This window comes from Hyaena hyaena, unplaced genomic scaffold (genome assembly GCF_003009895.1).
Source record: "Hyaena hyaena isolate Hyena2069 unplaced genomic scaffold, ASM300989v1 scaffold_19, whole genome shotgun sequence".
Taxonomy (NCBI): domain Eukaryota; kingdom Metazoa; phylum Chordata; class Mammalia; order Carnivora; family Hyaenidae; genus Hyaena; species Hyaena hyaena.
The window spans coordinates 3,567,074-3,585,807 of record NW_024080651.1 but is presented as its reverse complement, the minus strand read 5'-3'; the positions used below and the strand labels follow the sequence as shown (position 1 = coordinate 3,585,807).

General features: G+C 51.1%; 2 protein-coding genes across 2 annotated transcripts in view; one reads left to right on the top strand and one right to left on the bottom strand.

Moving 5' to 3' along the window:
* Nucleotides 1-4,535: 4,535 nt before the first annotated feature.
* CUNH22orf31 (chromosome unknown C22orf31 homolog) lies at nt 4,536-7,059 on the top strand. Its single transcript, XM_039225913.1, has 3 exons — nt 4,536-4,558; nt 5,199-5,648; nt 6,575-7,059. Exons 1-3 carry the CDS (start codon nt 4,556-4,558, stop codon nt 6,992-6,994), a joined length of 873 nt encoding a protein of 290 aa, XP_039081844.1. The 5' UTR covers nt 4,536-4,555; the 3' UTR covers nt 6,995-7,059.
* Nucleotides 7,060-9,281: 2,222 nt separating this feature from the next.
* Nucleotides 9,282-18,734, bottom strand: part of ZNRF3 (zinc and ring finger 3) — a 153,809-nt gene continuing 144,356 nt past the window's right edge. The window contains exons 5-9 of the mRNA XM_039225614.1: nt 17,998-18,108; nt 16,867-17,034; nt 14,925-15,027; nt 12,404-14,161; nt 9,282-11,010 (exon numbers count right to left, since the gene is read on the bottom strand). Coding sequence (XP_039081545.1) covers nt 10,970-11,010; nt 12,404-14,161; nt 14,925-15,027; nt 16,867-17,034; nt 17,998-18,108 — 2,181 coding nt within the window. The 3' untranslated portion in view covers nt 9,282-10,969. The remainder of the gene's footprint in view (nt 11,011-12,403; nt 14,162-14,924; nt 15,028-16,866; nt 17,035-17,997; nt 18,109-18,734) is intronic.

Genomic DNA, 18,734 nt, shown 5'->3' with positions numbered 1-18,734 from the left:
CTTGTTCAAAGGTCACACAGGGGTGGAGCTGGGCTTTGAACCCAGGCAGTCGGACTCCAGGACTACATTCCTATCACCTTGGTGAATTGCCTACCTGTCTTTATGGGGCTCTGGCAACAAAAGTGAGTGGTCCAGGGTCAGGATTATGGTGAGGCAAGTCAGGTGTTCACCTCAGGCACAGAATCTTGAGGGGGGCCAAGAAACTCAGTAATCAAGATAAATAAATAAATATTATTTAATAAATTGTAAAATATATTAAAAACATTTCATAAACATTATTTCAATGCAATATATTTAAAACTTAAGTGAATGCCCCAAAAGTCATGATGAATAAAATATCAATATTTTATTTTATTGGTTATTTATTTTGAGAGAGTGAGAGAGAGAGAGAGAGAGCAGGGGAGGGGCAGAGACAGAGGGAGAGAGAATCTCAAGCAGGCTCGGTGCCGTCAGCACAGAGCCCAATGCGGGGCTCAAGCCCAGAACCGTGAGATCAGGTCCTGAGCCAAAATCGAGAGGCAGACGCTCAACCAACTGAGCCACCCAAGTGCCCCAAAATACCAAACTTTTAAATAAAAACAGGATCTTTAGCCTCCGGTTCAGCTCAGCACCATACTGTTACTGACCCTGTCTCAGGTTTCTGGGTTGGAAAACTAGTGATGATGGGAAATTGTAGAGAAGTCATGGTTTTGCTTGTTCGGATGGGGCTAGGGAAGGGAAAGAATTTGGTTTTGAGCAGTAGAGGTGTCTGTGTGGCATCCAGGCAGCCACATCTGAGAACTGAGTCTGGTGGGAAGGGGGGGCAGGGTGGGCAGGGTACCCTATTTCACATACTTGGCCCATGATAGGTGCACATTCAGCACATGTGGTTTAAATCACTGTTCCTCAGAGTTTGCATCACGGTTCAGGAATCTTTTCAAATTCTCTCATCCAAAGTTTTTCTCCTCTTTCCTAAACCTTCTACATCACGAACCTCAGATACGTTCCCATATGGGTGTGGAAGTTTACTGCTTGGGTGTTAAAAGAAAAACATCTTCTGAGGAAATTAAAATCTAAATTCCACTAGACTTTGGGAATGGGGGGGTAAAGGGGAAAGACGAGAGTAATTATGAATTGGCTCAATCTCCTTTATTAACGGACCCTTCTGAAGGAGAATAGGAATGAAGAAAAATCAAAGAGAAGAAAGGTAGCAGTCAAGGAAAAAAGAAAGACAAAATATTATAGGAGCTAAAAATACAGTGAGGAGAGCTTGGCCAAGCATCAAAGAAGGGCAGATGTGTTTCCAAATAGGGGTGGTGGTTTTAGATATGCCAGGAAGTACAGCTCCAAATGATCGGTGGAAAATAAAGGCTATTTAGACTGGGCTCAGCAGAATAAAGGGGTTCACTGGAGGCTCAAACTGAAGACCGGGACTTTCAGCAGCAGGGAAGCCCTAATGCCTCAACTCCAGGTTCTCTGGAGCAAGTGTTGCAACCAATGATGGAAACTCTTGCCATAACTTCAGGACCCTGGACCAAATAGTCTTTCCATTTTGACTTTATAATTCTGAACACAGCCTTGGATGGAACACTCTCAATTAAAGACGAGTCACTTTCCTTACTTTATCCTCAGGTACCTGCTTTCCTTGCCATCTAATGAAGCATGAGATACTCTGGACAACTCTCACAATAGGAGGGACTGGCGGCTCCTGTAAATATACCACTCCTGTGAGGTCGAGGGATCCGACAATTTTTTTAATGTTTATTTATTTTGAGAGAGAAAAAGAGAGAGTGTGAGTGGGGAGGGTCAGAGAGAGAAGGGGAGAGAATCCCAAGCAGGCTCCATGCTGTCAGTGCAGATCCAGCCATGGGACTCAACCCCATGCACCATGAGATCATGACCTGAGCTGAAATCAAGAGTTGGACGCTTGGGGCACCTACGTGGCTCAGCCAGTTGAGTGTCTGACTTGGGCTCAGGTCATGATCTCATGATCTCATGATTCTTGGGTTTGAGCCCCACATTGGGCTCTGTGCTGACAGCTCAGAACCTGAAGCCTGCTTCAGATTCCATGTCTCCCTCTCTCTCTGCCCTTCCCCTGCTCACACTCTGTCTCTGTCTCTCTCAAAAGTAAATAAACATTACAAAAAAAAGTTAAGAGTAGGACACTTAACCGACTGAGCCACCCAGTCACCCCAAGAACCTGACAAATGTTTAGCACAGGTGGATCATGGGAAAATAAATGGCATGATATCCAAGTTGGATCAGAATCATTCCCCACTTCAGGAGGCTCATTGCTTGGCCTCATGAAAGACCCGAGATGAAGTTTCTATCAAATGTTGGGTTATGTCACTCAGACAATGGGCAACAGGGGCTCAGGAAAGGGTCAGATGAGTGAATGGGTGCCAATAATAATACCAATGAGAACATTATTTATTGAGTGCCTCCTATGAGCAAGGAGCCATACCAAGTGCTTCACACACTTTGCCCATTTCATCCTCACAGTGATCCTGAGGTAGGCATTGTTACTATCCCCATTTCACAGATGGGGAAAGTAAGGTTCAGAGATGTGAATCCACTTGCCTGTTGAGAGACGGATCTGTGATGCCAACTCGTGCAGATCAGCTCCTGAGGCCAGAGAAGGTCTCATGTCACAGATAGGACTAGAATTGGGCGCAGGGGTAGTATGTGGATGGGCTGACCAGATGAGAGGCAAAGCATCACAGTGATAGTTAGGAGTGGTTAAGAGAAAGGATTGTGTAGACCTTGGTTGAGTCCAGCCTTTGTTGGTTCCCATCATTGGGATCTGGGGCATGGTGCTTGAGCAGCTTGTGCCTCAGTTTCTTCATCTGTAAAGTAGGGATGACAAACTCATAAGACTGTTGGTAGCATTTCATGAGATCATGCTTGTGAGGTGCCTAGAACAGTGCCTGGTCTATGGCAAGCATTCAATACATACAAATTCTACTGACATAGGAGAAATAGCACAGGCTGCATTACCCTTGGTTAGTTCAAGGAGCCTGGAGGTTACCTACTGGGGAAGAGCCAATGGAAGTGAGTTACACTGAAGGGAGAGGAGGCAGAGTTTGATGGGAGTTAGAGTGTGTATCGGCTGCCGTCCATGTGAACAGCTCTGGGCCAGCAGAAGGAGATTCAGCCCGCTCCTCGGAGCCAGAGCACTGTCACTTGGCCAGTGAGCACAGGCCTAGGAAAATAAATACAGCAGATGAGTATCTGGAAAGAGGAGGTGTGGGAAGGCCAACCTCAAGACGGGGAAGAAGAGAAACAGAAGAGCTGCTCCTAGAATTCCTTTCTTGCCCAACATTCCCCTCCATCGCTGCCACGCAGAGCAAAGGCAGGCAGCAGCCCAAGAGCCTTGTGCTTCCTCCCCGGGACTCACCGGCTCTGAAAGGATGCTTGCCTGCCCAGTCTCCAGACATTCACAAACGCTTCCCAAAGACAAACCCTTGCCAACGCCCTCTCTACAACTGACCCACCTCTCGGGAGGTGAGGCCAGGGCTCACCACTGAATGGGCCCCTTTGTCCTCCCAAGCGTCTGTGGGTCCAGATGCCTTTGGCCTGGAGGTGGTTCCGCCGTGGCCTGCCGTGCGGTCTGCCTGCAGACTTTGATTCACTCCAGGGACAACACGCAGAAAAATGAAACAGGCAACACATGCGATTCCAGGAGCTCCTGCCAAGACGCATACTCTGTTTTTCCATCATTTCCCTCTCCTCCCCCTCAGGAGGGAGCCTCCTTTGGCATTGGGTGTACAAAAGCTCAAAATCGCCATCAGGATGATCACCTGATGAGGAGCGAGGCACTGCCCAAGAGTCACCAGGAAGAGGCGTCTTTGTTCCTGGTTCAAGCCCTTGACACCGCTAACAGCTCTAATTACTGAATTTGCCATGGGATGTAAAATAAAACCACATTCCAGAAACTGTGTAGTCTCCCGGGGAGAGACATGTAGGGAGAGGTGCCCAGGGCTGCAGGAACGTGTTCTTTCATTTCTGGTCCCTAACCCTGGCAGCTCTTCGGAGAATGTAACAGTACCTTCTTTATGTGTGTGGAGAAGGCCACTTTTGCACATGTAAGGATCTATCTCCCTACCTGGATCCACAAATATGGTCTGTGTATTTGACTACGTTGCGTGCAAAGCATGCTTTTTAAGAACATTAGGACCTTACTAACTCACTCAAGCCCTTCTGGGGAGGGGCGAGGAATGGGAGCTTCACAAGCTCCCGAGGCTGCAAGCACAACAAAATAGAACTTCTTCCAGCCTAATTTAACTATAAAATCTGATGATGTAACACCCACCCACATCCACATCACAAACAAAAGTGACATCACAAATACTAGAGATCATGGTTCAAAACTGCCTGCATGTGAGCCAAAATCTGAACAAACTGCAAATTGCTCATACATGACTGAGGCAGAGAAAGACAGGTGACTAGAAATATTAAAACAAAACAAAGCAAAACAACAACAACCAAAAAAAGCAAAAGAGAAAAAAGGGAAAGGAAATACATATTTCTTCCCCCTACTAAGCTAGATAAAATAAAATTTAAGGCAACCGAAACAATGGTAAGGTGATTTTATTTTCTTATCGATGACGTTTCTTAGAAGGCCAGGTCTCTTTTAAGTGTGTGCTTCTAATCGATCCAAATTGTTCTCTTGTTCTTGGCTGGTCCCAGGAGATGGAGGTCAGCGTCATTTACTTTGTGCTTTTGCCTTTATGGACCCTGGTGTTTTTTGAGCAGCCTTTCTTGGCTCATGGCGGTCGGGTTAGAAAGTACGTTTAGGGTTTGGCAGACCTTTACCTGTTGTCATTTCTGTGTTGCAGCGTGGTGGAGGGGTGACTACAGTGCCTAGAGGAAATCTTGAGTGATCTCATCTCCATTCCTTTCCTGCCACGGTCCCCTAAGCTTTCTAGTAGACAGGAATTGTCTCTGATTCCTCGTAAGTGCTCCCCAAACCTCCACTTCAAGCTTCGAGAAGGAGCATTGCTATGTTCTTGGAGAGCCTAAATATCATTGTGACCTTGTTTCTCTACTTGGTACAAAAGGCTTTGATGAGCAGGAGACCAGATGGATAGAAAGATTTCTAAGAGCTGTGTAGAAGGAATGATGTGTAAAAAGATGTTAATACTTTGCCAAAGCGGAACTTCTGGTCTCTGCTTAGGAACTGGTCTTTTTTATTCCTTTTTCTCCCCTTATAATTCTAGCATCCCATCTATGTGAGACGAGACTCCAGCATCCCCACCTATGGGCTCCGTCAGTCCATCCTACTGAACACCAGGCTTCAGGACTGCTATGTGGACTCACCGGCTCTCACCAACATCTGGGCCGCCAGAATGTGTGCAAAGCAGAACATCAGTACCCCAGCACCAGGTAGCACCTCTTCTTGGGAAGTTGTAAAGAATCCGTTAATTGCCAGTTCATTCTCCCTGATTAAGCTGGTGCTCAGGCGACAATTTAAGAATAAGTGTTGCCCAGGACCACGCAAGTTTGGAGAAGCAAAGCCCTCAAAGGGATTAAAGCCCAAGGACAATTCAGCAACAAAAGCCGCGCAGCGGGGTGGGATAAGAAACTCCATCAGTTCCAAGGGCAAACGGCCAGTGGGGCAGCGCCCAGGCTCACCGAGGCTCAGGAGGTCCACAGGAGGCGTCAACAAGGTACACGGTAGCCGGTGGTGGAGGAAATGGGGTGGAATGGGAACAGGGAAACATAAGCTAGGGAACACTTAATGCTTAAGTGATTAGTACAGAGTGAAGGAAATCCTAAGGTTAAAGGCAGGACTGTGGGGGGTGGGGGGTAGGGGTGTGGGCAGCAGCATGTTATAGTGGAGAGAGTACCAGATCTGGGCTCATGCTGTTTACCCCCTGCCTAGTTCTCTAGGAAGATGAAGTGGCTTTCATAAGCACAGGCAAAAGGATCTTGATGTGAAGGGATAAGAAGGGTAGGAAAAGCCAGGGTATGGGTAGCGCCCTTACGCACACACCCCAGAGGGGAGCCGTAGATCTTGCTGTGAACTTCCACCTGGAGAACCTGGCATCCCGGGGTCCATTACTCCGTGGGGCCAGCAGAGCTCAGAGTGCACCCTGGAGCTAAGCCGTCTGGCTTCAACTCCCAGCCCTAAGTAAAAAAAAAAAGAAAAAAAAATCCCAGCTCTAAGTATAATTGAGGCGAAGCCTGGGCTTAGCCTCTTTCTGCCTTGGTCTTCGTCATCTGTAAAATGGGGAATAATGGCCCCTCCCCCATAGGGTTTCATGAGGACTAAGCTAATACAGTGCAAAGAGTAAATGCTTAATTTCCTGCGTGGCATTCGCTAGATGACACAATGGTTGTGACCCTTCGAACTGTGTGGCCTTGGGCAAACCAATTCCAGTTTCCTTGCCTTTCAAACCGTCTCCTGCTGCCCTTACAGGGTTATGGGGGACCGCATGCAGCGGCATACATGAAGGAATTCAGTAAACTAGAACACACTAGACAAATGTTGGTTGTGGCTGTAACCAAGACTCTGGGACACAAATCCCAGATAATTATTCTGAGCTCCCTTCTCAAGTTTTAGCTTTGACTTCTCTGCTTTCTTCCTGGCTAGAGTAAAGAAAGTTCAAAGGAGAAAAAAGTAACAGTCCGCCAAGATCTTGAGAACAGATATGCCAAACATGTGGCTGCCACCCAAGCATTAACCCGGAACATTGGGACAGCGGCCTGGAAGGGCCAAGCGCTGCTTCCTGAACCCAGAGAGAGACAGCAGTTGTCCGAGGACAAACTGACCATCCACGGCCTCCCCACAGAGGGTTACAGGGCTCTGTACCACTCTGTGGTTGAGCCGATGCTGTGGAATCCTTCCGGGACCCCCAAGAGGTACAGCTTGGAGCTGGGCAAGGCCATCAAACAAAAGCTCTGGGAGGCTCTGTACAGCCAGGCCGCCAGTCCCGGAGGTGCTCAGGACTCAGTGCCCGGCAGGGAGGAGCCTGTGCCCAAGAAATGGCCCAAGTTAAAGAGAGAGAAATAGGAACAGGGGCTCATGGGCTTAGGATATTCTCTGCTAGAGGTCTGAAAAATAAACACCACTTTGCACCTTCCACATAATCTCAGAGTGCTTTACAAATTAGTACTCCCTCCCTGGGACGCAAGACCCGTGGGTATGAGATTCATTCATTCGAGGAAATGAATCTCCTACTGACGGCGCCTCTCGGCTCTCGTGGTGAGGTCACCCGAGGGCTACATGCGTGGTGTCTTTTCCCTACAAGCCCCCTTTCCTTAACAGGGGTTTGCGGGCTCTCTCGGTCTTCCAGGCAGGGGAAGTCAATGGTTTATATCCAGCCCATGTTCCTTATTTTTGAAAGTGGGCTACCGTTTCCCTCGCTCCCTCCATATAGCGCAGAGCAGAAAAACTACCACCACCTCAAGGACATAATCCCATACACTCTCTATCAGATGCTCTCCTGACACCACCCCAGTGCCCAACAGCCTGAAGTTAAAGGCACGGCTCCATGTAAACTCCTCCTTGGTGGAATCTGCAGCCTTTACCCAACAGAGCAATGACCACATGTAACACGTACTTGATAAAATTGTATTTTTTTTTTACAGTCATTTGTACAATTTGTTACAAAACCATAGAAGACTACAACTTGTTTTAAATCATTTTTGGTCGGCAAATATGTAAAATCTGTGTGCAATTATCATGTATTTACAGGGCCTCATGTTAGTCATTTTCAATGATTATTCCAACAATGTCACACTCTCAACATAAGACATGGCTTAAGATAAATATATTAGTAAATAAATATTCTGAGAACATATTTCCATAAATGAAATGTGCTGCTATACATATACAGAATATACATAAGTTGTTTTCTAGCCTTTAAAACATTAAAAAAATGGTAATGTTGGAGAAGGAGCCCTTAGACCATTTTATTACAAAATCTTTACAGCAAAGTCTTTACAAAATATCTTTTAAGTGCTATGGGAGAAGTTAAAAAACACATTTTAAAATAGTGTCTTGTTAGACCAACACAATAGAGTTTATATAAAGAGTAGAAAAAGGCAGGTCTGTTTAAAAAATAATACTCTTGATTAGTAATTATTTTTTAGACCTTATTTTAAAAGCATTAGTCATGCATGAGCTTTGAGTAGAAACTAGCAGCACGTAAGGGAGGAGGGTCTGAGCGGTGGGACAGCAGATCGGGCTTTATAAAATGGCTTGGGTTCAAGAGAGGCGGGAGAGACTGAGTCAGAGCCGGCATACTGAGGCTGTGTCCTATTACAAAGAGGTACCTTGTTGATCAGAAGACCATTTTTAACTGGTTCCAGCACTCTTCAGTTTACATGGCTGTCCCATACCCAGCGCTGGGCCAGGGGACCAGGCCTAACAGTCACACTTCGGCTTGGCTGGGCTGGGGGGGGAGGGGTTCTCAATGGAAAATGTGATGCTCCCAGTTTCCAAGGCTATGTGACCCCCAACACGCCACTGAGAGGCCACCGACAAAGGTACTTGTCATTATTATTGGAACCTTACAACTTCGAAGACGACATTCCTTTGAATTTGAACGCCTAGGCAATATGGTTGGGTTACTACTACATTCTGGGGACGTCCTTGTCTGGTGGGCCAACACAAATTTAAGACAATGGCTGATATTTGAAGTTTCAAAATTTCATTCTCCTGCTTCTACCACCCTGTAAACTAGAACAATCAAATGTTTTCTTTTTGCCATCTGTAATTATTGCTCTTTCAAATGAAAATTGGACACATTTATGTTAAAGCCCCCTTGAAGCCACATTAGCTACTCAATCTATTTATTGCTTAAGGCTGTTGAGTAGTTTTCCAGGCAGGGCTAAAGAAAGCCACTTTGGGGGTATGGTTTCAGACAAAGAGTATGCACTCAAAGGCATTAAAAACAAAACAAAACAAAAAAACAAAACCACAAACAACAAGAAAATCTCAGCAATTGAGAAGCTGGTTTCTGCAATCCACGTTAGAAGCCATGCCCCCCACCCCTTCCCTAAAACCGCGTAACGCAAGCTGTGTCCTGGCAGCTGCTACTCCTGGCCCGGATCACATGTCAACAGCTTAGGCGCTTCCCACACCCTCGCCAACAGGTGTGCTGGGCACCAGCCCGGGGTGGGGGGGTGGGGGGGAGCAGCCCCCAAGGGATTCTACCTCAGGAGCTGAAGGACACATCTCATCGTGGTGAGTTCCTAAATGGCAAATGGCTCAATCAGTCGCTGTTGGAATTTCTGTCAAAATCTGGCTACAAATTTCCTAGGTAAATTTCCTCATCACGGGCTAAGTTGAAAAGAAAAAAAAAAAAAAAGGATTGGGATACAGTGAGATTCTCAGTCAGAACGTTCTCATCTGGACTTTGGGCTGACTTCCCGAGTCAGCCTTGCATCGCCAAGGATGGCAGCCCAGGCCAGCCTCTATGTCCCCACTCTGGGGGAGAGGCTGGGCTGTGAGGTTCCTATTCCACAACTGAGCATTTCAGATGACAATAAATGAATAAAAGTGACCAGAGGAGTTAGCGAACACAAGGGCTAATGTGATTAGTTTCTTCTAAAAAAAAAACCACACACACTTTCTTAAGAAGTACATTGGACAAAAAGGAGGACGATCCCTGATCTGAAGTAGCTTTAAATAGATTCTCCCTTTTAAAACTGGAAACATCTTTAAAAAAAAAAAAAATGGTTTGGGTTTTAAAACTCTCCCTTCCTCTTACAAACAAGAACAGCAAAGGCTGGAGAAATATACATAGACCTACCCTTTGGGTCTAAACTATCTGATAGTCTCTTTCTCTGTCTCATGGAGGATCAATACATAATAGTGCATTAGGTCGAAAGGATAGTAGACATTTGCAGGCGAGATGAGCAATTTCAGCCGTGAGGCAGAGGGCTGAATGACCCTGAAGCGAGCTTCCAGAGGGAAACGGGATGGGAAACGTCATTCAAACGGAGCTCGGAGCTCGGTGCTGACCCTGTGGGTTCCCCAGGAAGGCAGCCCAAGGATGCTGGTTGTGCCTACGCAGGCATGCTCCAGTGCCCTGTGTCCCTTCCCCAGGACACTCTCCACCCCCCAGACACTAAGGCTGCAAAAACTATATTCCTCCCCGGTGTTTGTCCCCACCATCTCTGCAGCCAGTGGCAGGAAGCCCAAGTTCGGGATTGTGAACTCTGTCCTTTTACCTAAGACGCTGACCTCAGGGGATAGACTGAGGACACTGGGCTGAATTGTCCCTGTCACCCTGGGGCTTTGCGTAGCAATGGCTTGTCCCAGCTCCTCAGTGCTGCAGACCTTCCGCCCTGTTCCTAGCTCTTTCCATCAGCTGCCTAAAGGTGTGGGCTGGAGAGGCATGGCTTCTGAGAAGACCCGGAACTTTGCACGTTGGGATTTGCCACAAGAAAGAAAGAGGCAGCAGTGATTGCATTGTTCCTCAGAGTTTGTACCCATATCAACTAGCTTTACTTCAAGTTTCTGGTTCATTTTCTAAGGCAGGTGTAGCCCTGAGCTTTTCAAAGGCCTGAGCCCCCTCCGGGGAGACAACAGTATCTACACATGATGTGGTTCAATCAATGCAGCAGTGATTTTTTTTTCAGCAAAAGTTGGTGGTTAGGGTTCTTTAAAATATATATTTAAATAACTTTACATTTACATATAATATCTTAAAAAACAAAGCAGAGAACTCAATCCCACACACCTCAGAACCCCAAGCACACACACTTTACAAAACAGAATACCGTGTTATCAAAAGAGGCAAAGACTCAGAGAATTTTGTCTGTTGGTTTGTTAATGGGGGGTGGGGGTGGGGGCGATTTGCCACAGGTGGCTCACATTTTGGGTTGAGAAGGAGGGCTCTCTTTATTACCACTTTCGTGTGTTTGTCAAAGCTAAAAAAAAAATCTTTTTTTTTTCTTTTTTTTTTTTTTTCCAAAGGAAGTCAGAGCTCAGAGTCTCCACATAGTCCCCATTTCCACATAAGAGTTCCTTCCGAGCTCAGGCTGCCGGGCCGCCATCTGCTGGGCGAGATCTCTGTCCTGGGAGAGAGAGAGAGAAAAATCATCATGGGCCGGAAGAGGCCCTGGAGGCCCTGGGCACACACACAGGGGCCAGACAAGGGACGTGGGTGCCCATGCCCAGCATGGGACAGGTTCTCAGGAAGGGACAGCTCCCAACACTGGACAGACCGTGTTATACAGCAAAGGGCCGAAGCCGAGCTCCTTTGCTGAGAGGCCCTCATGCTGTCGGGGACACAGGCACCTCCTAGACAGTCAGCCTCCCTCATCTGGAGGTGCAGACACTTCCGGAAGCCCTTAGGTAGCATGGGCAACACCACATCCGGCACTGTTGCAGGCACTGGGAAGAACAGAGGAGACCTCTCCACGAAGCCTACAGGCCTCAGAACCAAGTAACCTCAGACTGTGATGGGCTGGGAAGTAAGCAGAGGGTATGAGAGTGCCCTTGCAGGAGGCTGGAGGGTGTGATTTCAGCTGCGACCTGGAGAAGCAGCAGACAAGTTTGGAGGCGGGGATGAACAGAGGCCACAGAAGGCTGGAGTAGCCAGGAGGTGAGCGAAGCAGGAGGTGGTCAAGAGGCACGGACAGGGACAGATCAGACAGAATCGGGTGGGGAGTTTACATGTTTTAAATTTAAAGGTAGTGGCGAGTCACTGAAGGGTTTTCTGGCGTAAAGATGCATATTTTAAAAAAGACCACTGTGGTTCCCATGCAGAACAGAAGGCAAGACCAGCAGGAGACCAGCCAGAAGGCCACGGCCTTGACCACAGGGAGAGGAAATGGGCCTCCGTGAGGAGACAGCAGGTGTGGGCTGCAGAAGAGATAAATTAGGGAGACACTCTGGCAGTGGAACGTGTCCTGTCGTGTCACAGTACTATCGAAGGTGCCAGACTGTTTATTACGGATGTAATAAACAAGACATTTCGGAACTCTAGGGCAACTGGATGTCATCTGCTGAGTTGAATGAAAATTCTGCACTTGGATTCCGCATGTCTTCTGTGAAGTTTCATTTTTCTGGGAATTTGATTTTCTGGACAGGGGCAAAAAACAAGCCCACGCGGTCCTTGCAGGCAGGTTGAGAAGCCCAGGACACTGGAGTGTGGAGGGTGGGGTGGGCTCAGGGACAGTGTCAGGCTTTCGGCCTGAGCATCTGTGTGGGGAGCAGGGGAGAGGTGGGGCGGGGCATGCAGAGGTAGGAATTTGAGAGCACTGCGGTGGACACGGCAGGGTGGGATGGTGAGGGAAGAGGCCTAATGGGTCTGGAATGCAGAAAGAAGGGCTGGGGTGGAGAATAGCTCTGGAAGTCATCAGGTGCACACAGGGTTTAAAGTCAAGGGCACAAAGAAAGTCACCTAGAAAACAACCTGGAGAAAGAGGTCCCTGACTCTGGCCTACTGTCCTCTCCTGTTCTCACCTGCAGCCTCAGCGGCTGTGGCGCTGGACTCCTGAGTGTCCTGAGGGGCACCAGGGAAGCTGGCCCTGGTGGCCTCTGCCCCCTCCAGAGGGCAGCCGGGCGAGAGCGGTGCCCTGGCCTGGCAGCAGAGAACTGGCTCTTCTTCCTGGGCTGCTCCCAGGCCTCTGCGGGGCCGCAGGGCATCCGGGCCCAGGGTCCCACCCCAGGGGCTGAGGCCACGGGTCCCTTGGCAGTCTGAGGGCAGGCCCAAGTCACAGTCTACATCCTCCGGAATGATGGGGATGCGCTGGCTCAGGTCCCGGGCCCCTGGGTGGCAGCTGGGCGGGGGCTCCTGAGCGAGCGTGTACTGCACGCTCACTGAGCAGTCCTCAGTGTAGCAGCCGCTGCCCCCTCCGCCACCATGGGCCACCTGCTTCTCTTCATAGAAGCAGCAGGGCAGGCCCTCATATTTCACCCCATCTGTCCTGGCCAAATGGTCTGGGTGAAGACCGTACAGGCCCTGGGAGCTTCCCGGCTGTGACTCCCCACCTGTGGGGCCACAGGCCTCACAGGGTGGGGGGCCTAGGAGCAGCGTGCCACTCCCGGCCACCCCTGCACCAGGCTCCAGCGAGGAGGGCTGGGGCTCGCAGCAGCAGACACACGACAGCCCCTCGCGGCCCCCCTTCCAGGTCCTCCTGAGGTCTGGGGCAGCCCCGGTAGAAGCCTCGAGCCCCACTTCTGAGGTAGAGCTGGGGGGCCCCCTGTGCTCCAGGGAGGAGTTGCTGCTGTAGTTCATCTCCAGGCTGCAGGTGGACAGCTGGTCCCCCGAGGGAGAGGCTGGGCCGGGCCAAGGCCCTCCCCGCCCCGCACCTTGACCATGGGCTGCTGGGAGCTCCTCTGGGGGTGGGGAGCCCTCAAGGCACACGACAGGCCCCCGGCCTGAGCCGCCAGAGCCCCCCACATCACTGGTGCGACAGGGACTCCGGCTGCGGTAGATGAAGGGGTCATAGTCGCTGCTGAGGGAGCTGCGGAAGGTCGAGCAGCTCCCGTACACGCCCTGGTTGCTGACCTCGGTGCAGTCCACCACGGAGTCGCTGGACGAGCAGTGGCACTGGCCAGAGCTGCTGCTGCTGCTGCTGCTGTCGCTGCCCGGGCAGTCGGCCAGGTAGCCGCTGCACACTGAGCGGTGGCCGTGGTAGCAGCTGAAGCTGGACGTGCTGCCGCTCTCCAGGTGGGAGGGCGGGGCCATGTGCACCACGGTGGGGAACAGCAGGCCACCGCTGCCGCTGCTCGGGGGGAAGGCGCGGGCCGGGCCCCGAGGAGAGAGGCCCGGGGGGGCCTGGCCCTCCTGCTCCGGGTAGCTGAGGCCCTGGAAGTAGTAGTGTTGGTACATGGTCTCATACTGGGAGAAGCAAGCTGCCTTGGAGAAGCTTCGGCCGCTGAACTTGGGCCTGCGGAAGGGGTGAGCTGGTGAGTAGGCCCGGTGCTCCAGGCCGCAGCGGTGAGGGGCCAGGGCGTGGTCCAGGTGCAGGGGTGGGTAGCCACGGATGTAGGTGGGGGTCTGCGGGGAATAGAGGCTCTGCTCCCCGTGCCGGTCCACGGTCAGCAGCGTGACGGGGTTCCCGTGGGAGTCCATGCTTGTCCTGGTAGGGTAGGCCGGGATGGCATTGGTCCTGTGCACGCGGCCGGGGTAGTGCACCGGCAGGATCACCCTCTGCTGCCGGCTGCGCGCAAGGTTGCTGGTCTCCACACACACAGTGTTTGGGTTTCCCTTTTGTTCTGGGGGGAGGAGGAGGAAACAAAGTCAGCAGAGCTGAGCACACGGGGCTCGAGGGGTAAACGAGGGCAGGGGCTGAAGCAGGAGAGGCCCGGTCACGTGCCAGGGCAACCTGTCTCATGACGATGGCCCCTTCTAGGCCATCAGCGCACCCAGGACTCTGGCAGAGGCCGACCCAGCTGTCTGTTTGAAGGGTGGGTCTTGCCGATAAGGGCCTACGTCCCCCCTCCCCGCGGTCCTGCCTGACAAAGACACCGGGGCGTTTGCAGAGGGCAGCACAGGTACCAAGTTAAGGCACTTTCTGTCTTGGAGAAACAGCTCCCTGGAGTCCACCCGGCATTCCGCGCCCCTCATCCAGTACCACAGTGGCGCAGGAGCAAACTGCGACCCCGCCACCTCACACTCATCGCCTGTGGCGTGGGAACATCCCCCCACGCGGGAACAACGTGGCCATGGGCACGTCATCACTGTCATTTCTGCTAAGGACATTGTGGGCCTAAGGCCCGGAGAGGCCAGATGCCTTGCTCAAGGTCAGGAGGCTGGTTCACGTGCAGAGGCCAAAACAGGACCTCAGGGCAATTCTCCACACCTGGCTCTCCTAAGGGCTTGGAGGGCCAGTGCACTCCGAAACCCAAGGTCCCCACACCTCCAGGCCCTGGAGGCAATGCTCGCTCACCAGTCTGCAGTATGGTCACATTCTTGCTAGGCACTTGTTAGGGACAGTGACTCTTCAGCAATGGGGGGGAAGTGGCAGGTGACAATTACCTATGATGTTATGCCGACAGTGGGGGCAGGTGTGGTGCTGCAGCAGCCACGGGTCCACGCACTTCCGGTGAAAGCGGTGAGTACAGGGGATAACCCGCAGCTCCTGGGGAGGGAGAGGGGACACACAGACTGAAGGCAGGGCGCAGGCGGAGGGCAAAACGCTTCTTCCTGAGGAGTCCGGCATGGGCCACGGAGCCCTGTTCGCCAGGCCAGTGCCAGAGGCTTCCTCCTCACCACCCCACCGCCCCCATCTCTAGCTACAGGCAGACTCACTGCCCTGGAGTCCGCACCCACGTCTGCGTTCTAGGAAGCCCCGACCACGGTCCTCGATGCTAAGGGAGGAAGCACATAGAAGCAGGCTCCTTTCTTGTTGCCTGAGGAAGGCACTCACATTCATGCTGCCCGTGAGGGGAGACCAAAGCCGAGAGCTTCTGCAGCCCGTGGGTGTGGGGAGAGGGCTAAGCTAGTCCCCGAGACTTTTGCATCTCTGGGATGGTGGCTCCCTCCAGGTACACCAACTGGGTATGAGTAGAAAGGAAGGTGCCCCGGACTTGTAATTGACAAGTGGAACAGCCAAGGCGCAAAGCTCTTCTGTCCCCTCCTTTGCTGGGCCCTGAACACTCACCCGAGGGTACATGGTTTTATAACAAAGCACCCTCCGTGAGAGGAGGTGATGGGGTTTTCTGAGGCAGGACCACCACTGGCATTCCTGAGCCAAAGCACCCTGCAAATCTGCTACCATGATTTTGTTTTTCCATTCTCTGACCGGCTCAACACAATAATATTCAAGCTAGCACCTAACTTTGTGCCTGACCTTGGTAAGAGTTCGACCTGCATTTTCTCGTGTAACCTTTGTGATCACCTTGACCGCATGTCCGGCTCAGGCTCATGTCTCGAGCACAGTGCAGAGAATGAATTCTCTGGCCCGAGGTCACAAAGCTAGAACTTACCCTGGGTCAGGATTAGAATGCAGGCAGTCTGCATCTAAAGACCATTCAAGGTTCTCTTAATCTCAAGGCCTCTGTGAAAACTCATTTTTTAATCCAATAGTCTACCTGGGAGCAGAACGCTTTTGTTAAAGGGGCATCAAATGTCTGGAACTGATTCTGAAGTGGTTTGCCTCCCGCCCCTCAAAATGTGTGTGTCTGTGTGCCTCTGTCTGGAGAGAGATTAAGCCAACGTGGCACAGTGTTAACAAAGGGTTATTCGAGGTGAATGACGTACCACTCACTGAAGGACTCCAGCAGCTTTCCTGAAAGTCTGACACTTTCAGGATAAAAAGCTAGAAGAAAAAAGGTAGCCATCACACCCCCTGTCTCCTAAGTAAAAACACCCAGCATTCCACCGGGCTTTGCAGGAGACGTTTGCTTCAAGTCATGTCTCTGTTTCCAGAAGAGCAATTCTAAAATTAAGTCCGTGCGTGTAAGGGACGCCTGGGTGACTCAGGCGGTTAAGTGTCTGACTCTTGATTTCGGCTCAGGTCACAATCTCACGGTTTATGAGATGGAGCCTCATGTCGGGCTCTGTGCTGGCAGTCCAGAGCCTGCTTGGGATTCTCTCTCTCCCTCTCCCCTCTCTCTGCCCCGCCCCTGCTCATATGTGCTTGCTCTCTCAAAATTAAAAAAAAAAAAGGAAAAAAATTAAAAAATAAAATAAAACTATGTCAATACGTGTAAATGTTCTCAACACCAGACATTGTCTGGCCTAGCATATATTTCTGATCGACTTCTGAAGTCACGTGGGTAGAAGCTGGGTCCTCCTCCAGGGGAGAAGAGCGGTTAGACAATCTCAGGCCACCCCCTTGAGACTAGGCGTTTAAACCCTTCTGCCCCTACAAAGCTGTGGGAAAAGGACACGGGGCTCTGTCCTTTCGGGTCCCACGCACCTCTGCTCACCTGTCCACCCCGCCCCCGCCCAGCATGTGTCCCGCCTCTGCTGTTACCTCTCCATCGATGTACTTCTCCAGGCAGATGGCACAGTCGGACGTGGAGCTGCTGCTGAGCGTGTCCAGGGCCCCACAGCTGCCCTCCCGGCGCCCCTTGTTCTTGGAGTTGAACTTTCTGGTTTCCATCTTCTCCAGAGCCTGTACGGCCAGCCTGTTCATGGAATTCTGTGTGGCAGAATGTGGTCTGTGTTAGGGTCAGGGACGGACTGCAGTGGTAGTCGCCCCGAGGGCCGTGGCGTCTCATGCATGCGGACAGGTGTAACACTAGTCCTCTCTTAGACCAGAAGAGGCTTTCGAGAAAACACTAAAAATTCAGACGGCTGCAGCACAGACCTTCTGGACCCCTGAGTGTTAACGGCTTGAACGCAGGCTTCACCTAAGTGGCAGTATGAGCAGAAGCATTCACTTCCATCGGTTGGCCAAGTCTGCAAGACCCTGAGTTATTAACCTGCTCTGTGCCCAGGATTCCTTCTCTTTACACTGAAGAGAGTCCTAAGGACAAATGAGACAAGGCGCGTGGGTGCTCACCAAACCCAGCCACTTCTGGCCGCCCAACTTTGTGAGGAGTCGGTGATCCTCTCGACAGACTGCCCACCAATATCCACCGTCCCTCTCCTGAGCTGTCACAGTACACACGGGACAGTCGAGATTGTTGCTTACCCCGTCTGTCAACCTCTGGCCCCACATCCTGCCTTTCTACGAGCACAGCGATGTGCTAGCTGGGGCAAGAACGGCTATTCTGTTTACTGAGAATTGTCTAGAGAGAGCTTGGAAGATGCAGATCTGGATTCAGCAGGTCTGGGGTGTGGCCCGAGAACCTGCATTTCTACCAAGCTCCCAGATGACGTGGACCCTACTGGGCCCCAGATCATATCTGAGGAGCAAGGCTCCAGGGCTCTGCGTTAACGTTTAGAAATTTCTTGAGAAAAACTCCTAACTGGAAGCGTTCCCAAGGCTCGGCCCTCTGGGAACAAAGACACAGGGTGATAAGCTTCGCTCTCGTTTCTCTCTGTCTTTGCTGCGCATGGGTTACTGGGATCCGGCTGCACAGCCCAGCCCCCCACTCCTGGTTTTTACTAGTGACAGGGCGTAGGGGATCTGCACCGGCCGGCTGCTTGGAGGTGTTACCTGACTGCGCCGCTGCTTCAGCTTGATTTTGACAAGGAGGATGAGGCAGACCAAGGAGACCACGACAAAGAACGCCAAGAAAATCCCCATGTCGAAGTACTCGGTGGGTTGCTGGAACAGAACACAAGACACGATGAGTCACGGGTCTCTTCAGCCGGGGGACGGGCACGTGGCCTGTGTCAGCGCTGGTTGGAGGAAGGAGGGGGTCAACTCGGGTGCGCTTCCCCTCATTTGCAGGAGACACCCGGGGTGTGTGCGAGGCTAACCTGCACACACATGGGGTGTTCTCCACTTGGGCGCTACCCCGTGGTGTGGCTAGCGGGAGGCCTGGAGCCATCTTGGCCAGGCCTCCTCACAGCCGAGAGGACTCCCATCATAAAGCCTCGCTCCCCAAGGAATAGCGCAAAGTTCACTGTAACCGGTAGGAGAGGCCCAGCCAAATAAACATGAATATCATATTTATGGGACAAAGGAGTGAGTGTCATGTTTTGAGGGAACAGTGATTACTAACCATATAATTAATGGTTTACGACAACTCAGAAAATTGTATGCTGCTTCTACAAATATCGGCTTCCACTACAATGAGTCACATTTACCAAAGTGCTCTTTTCTCCTTTAAAAAGAAGCCGGCAAAGGCAGTGCTTTGCAAATTCCCTACACTCTTGAGTTCTTATCTTTTCCTCGTGGCACACTGCCTCGTCAAGCCTTGAAGCCACCTCACCTAGGACATGCATTTT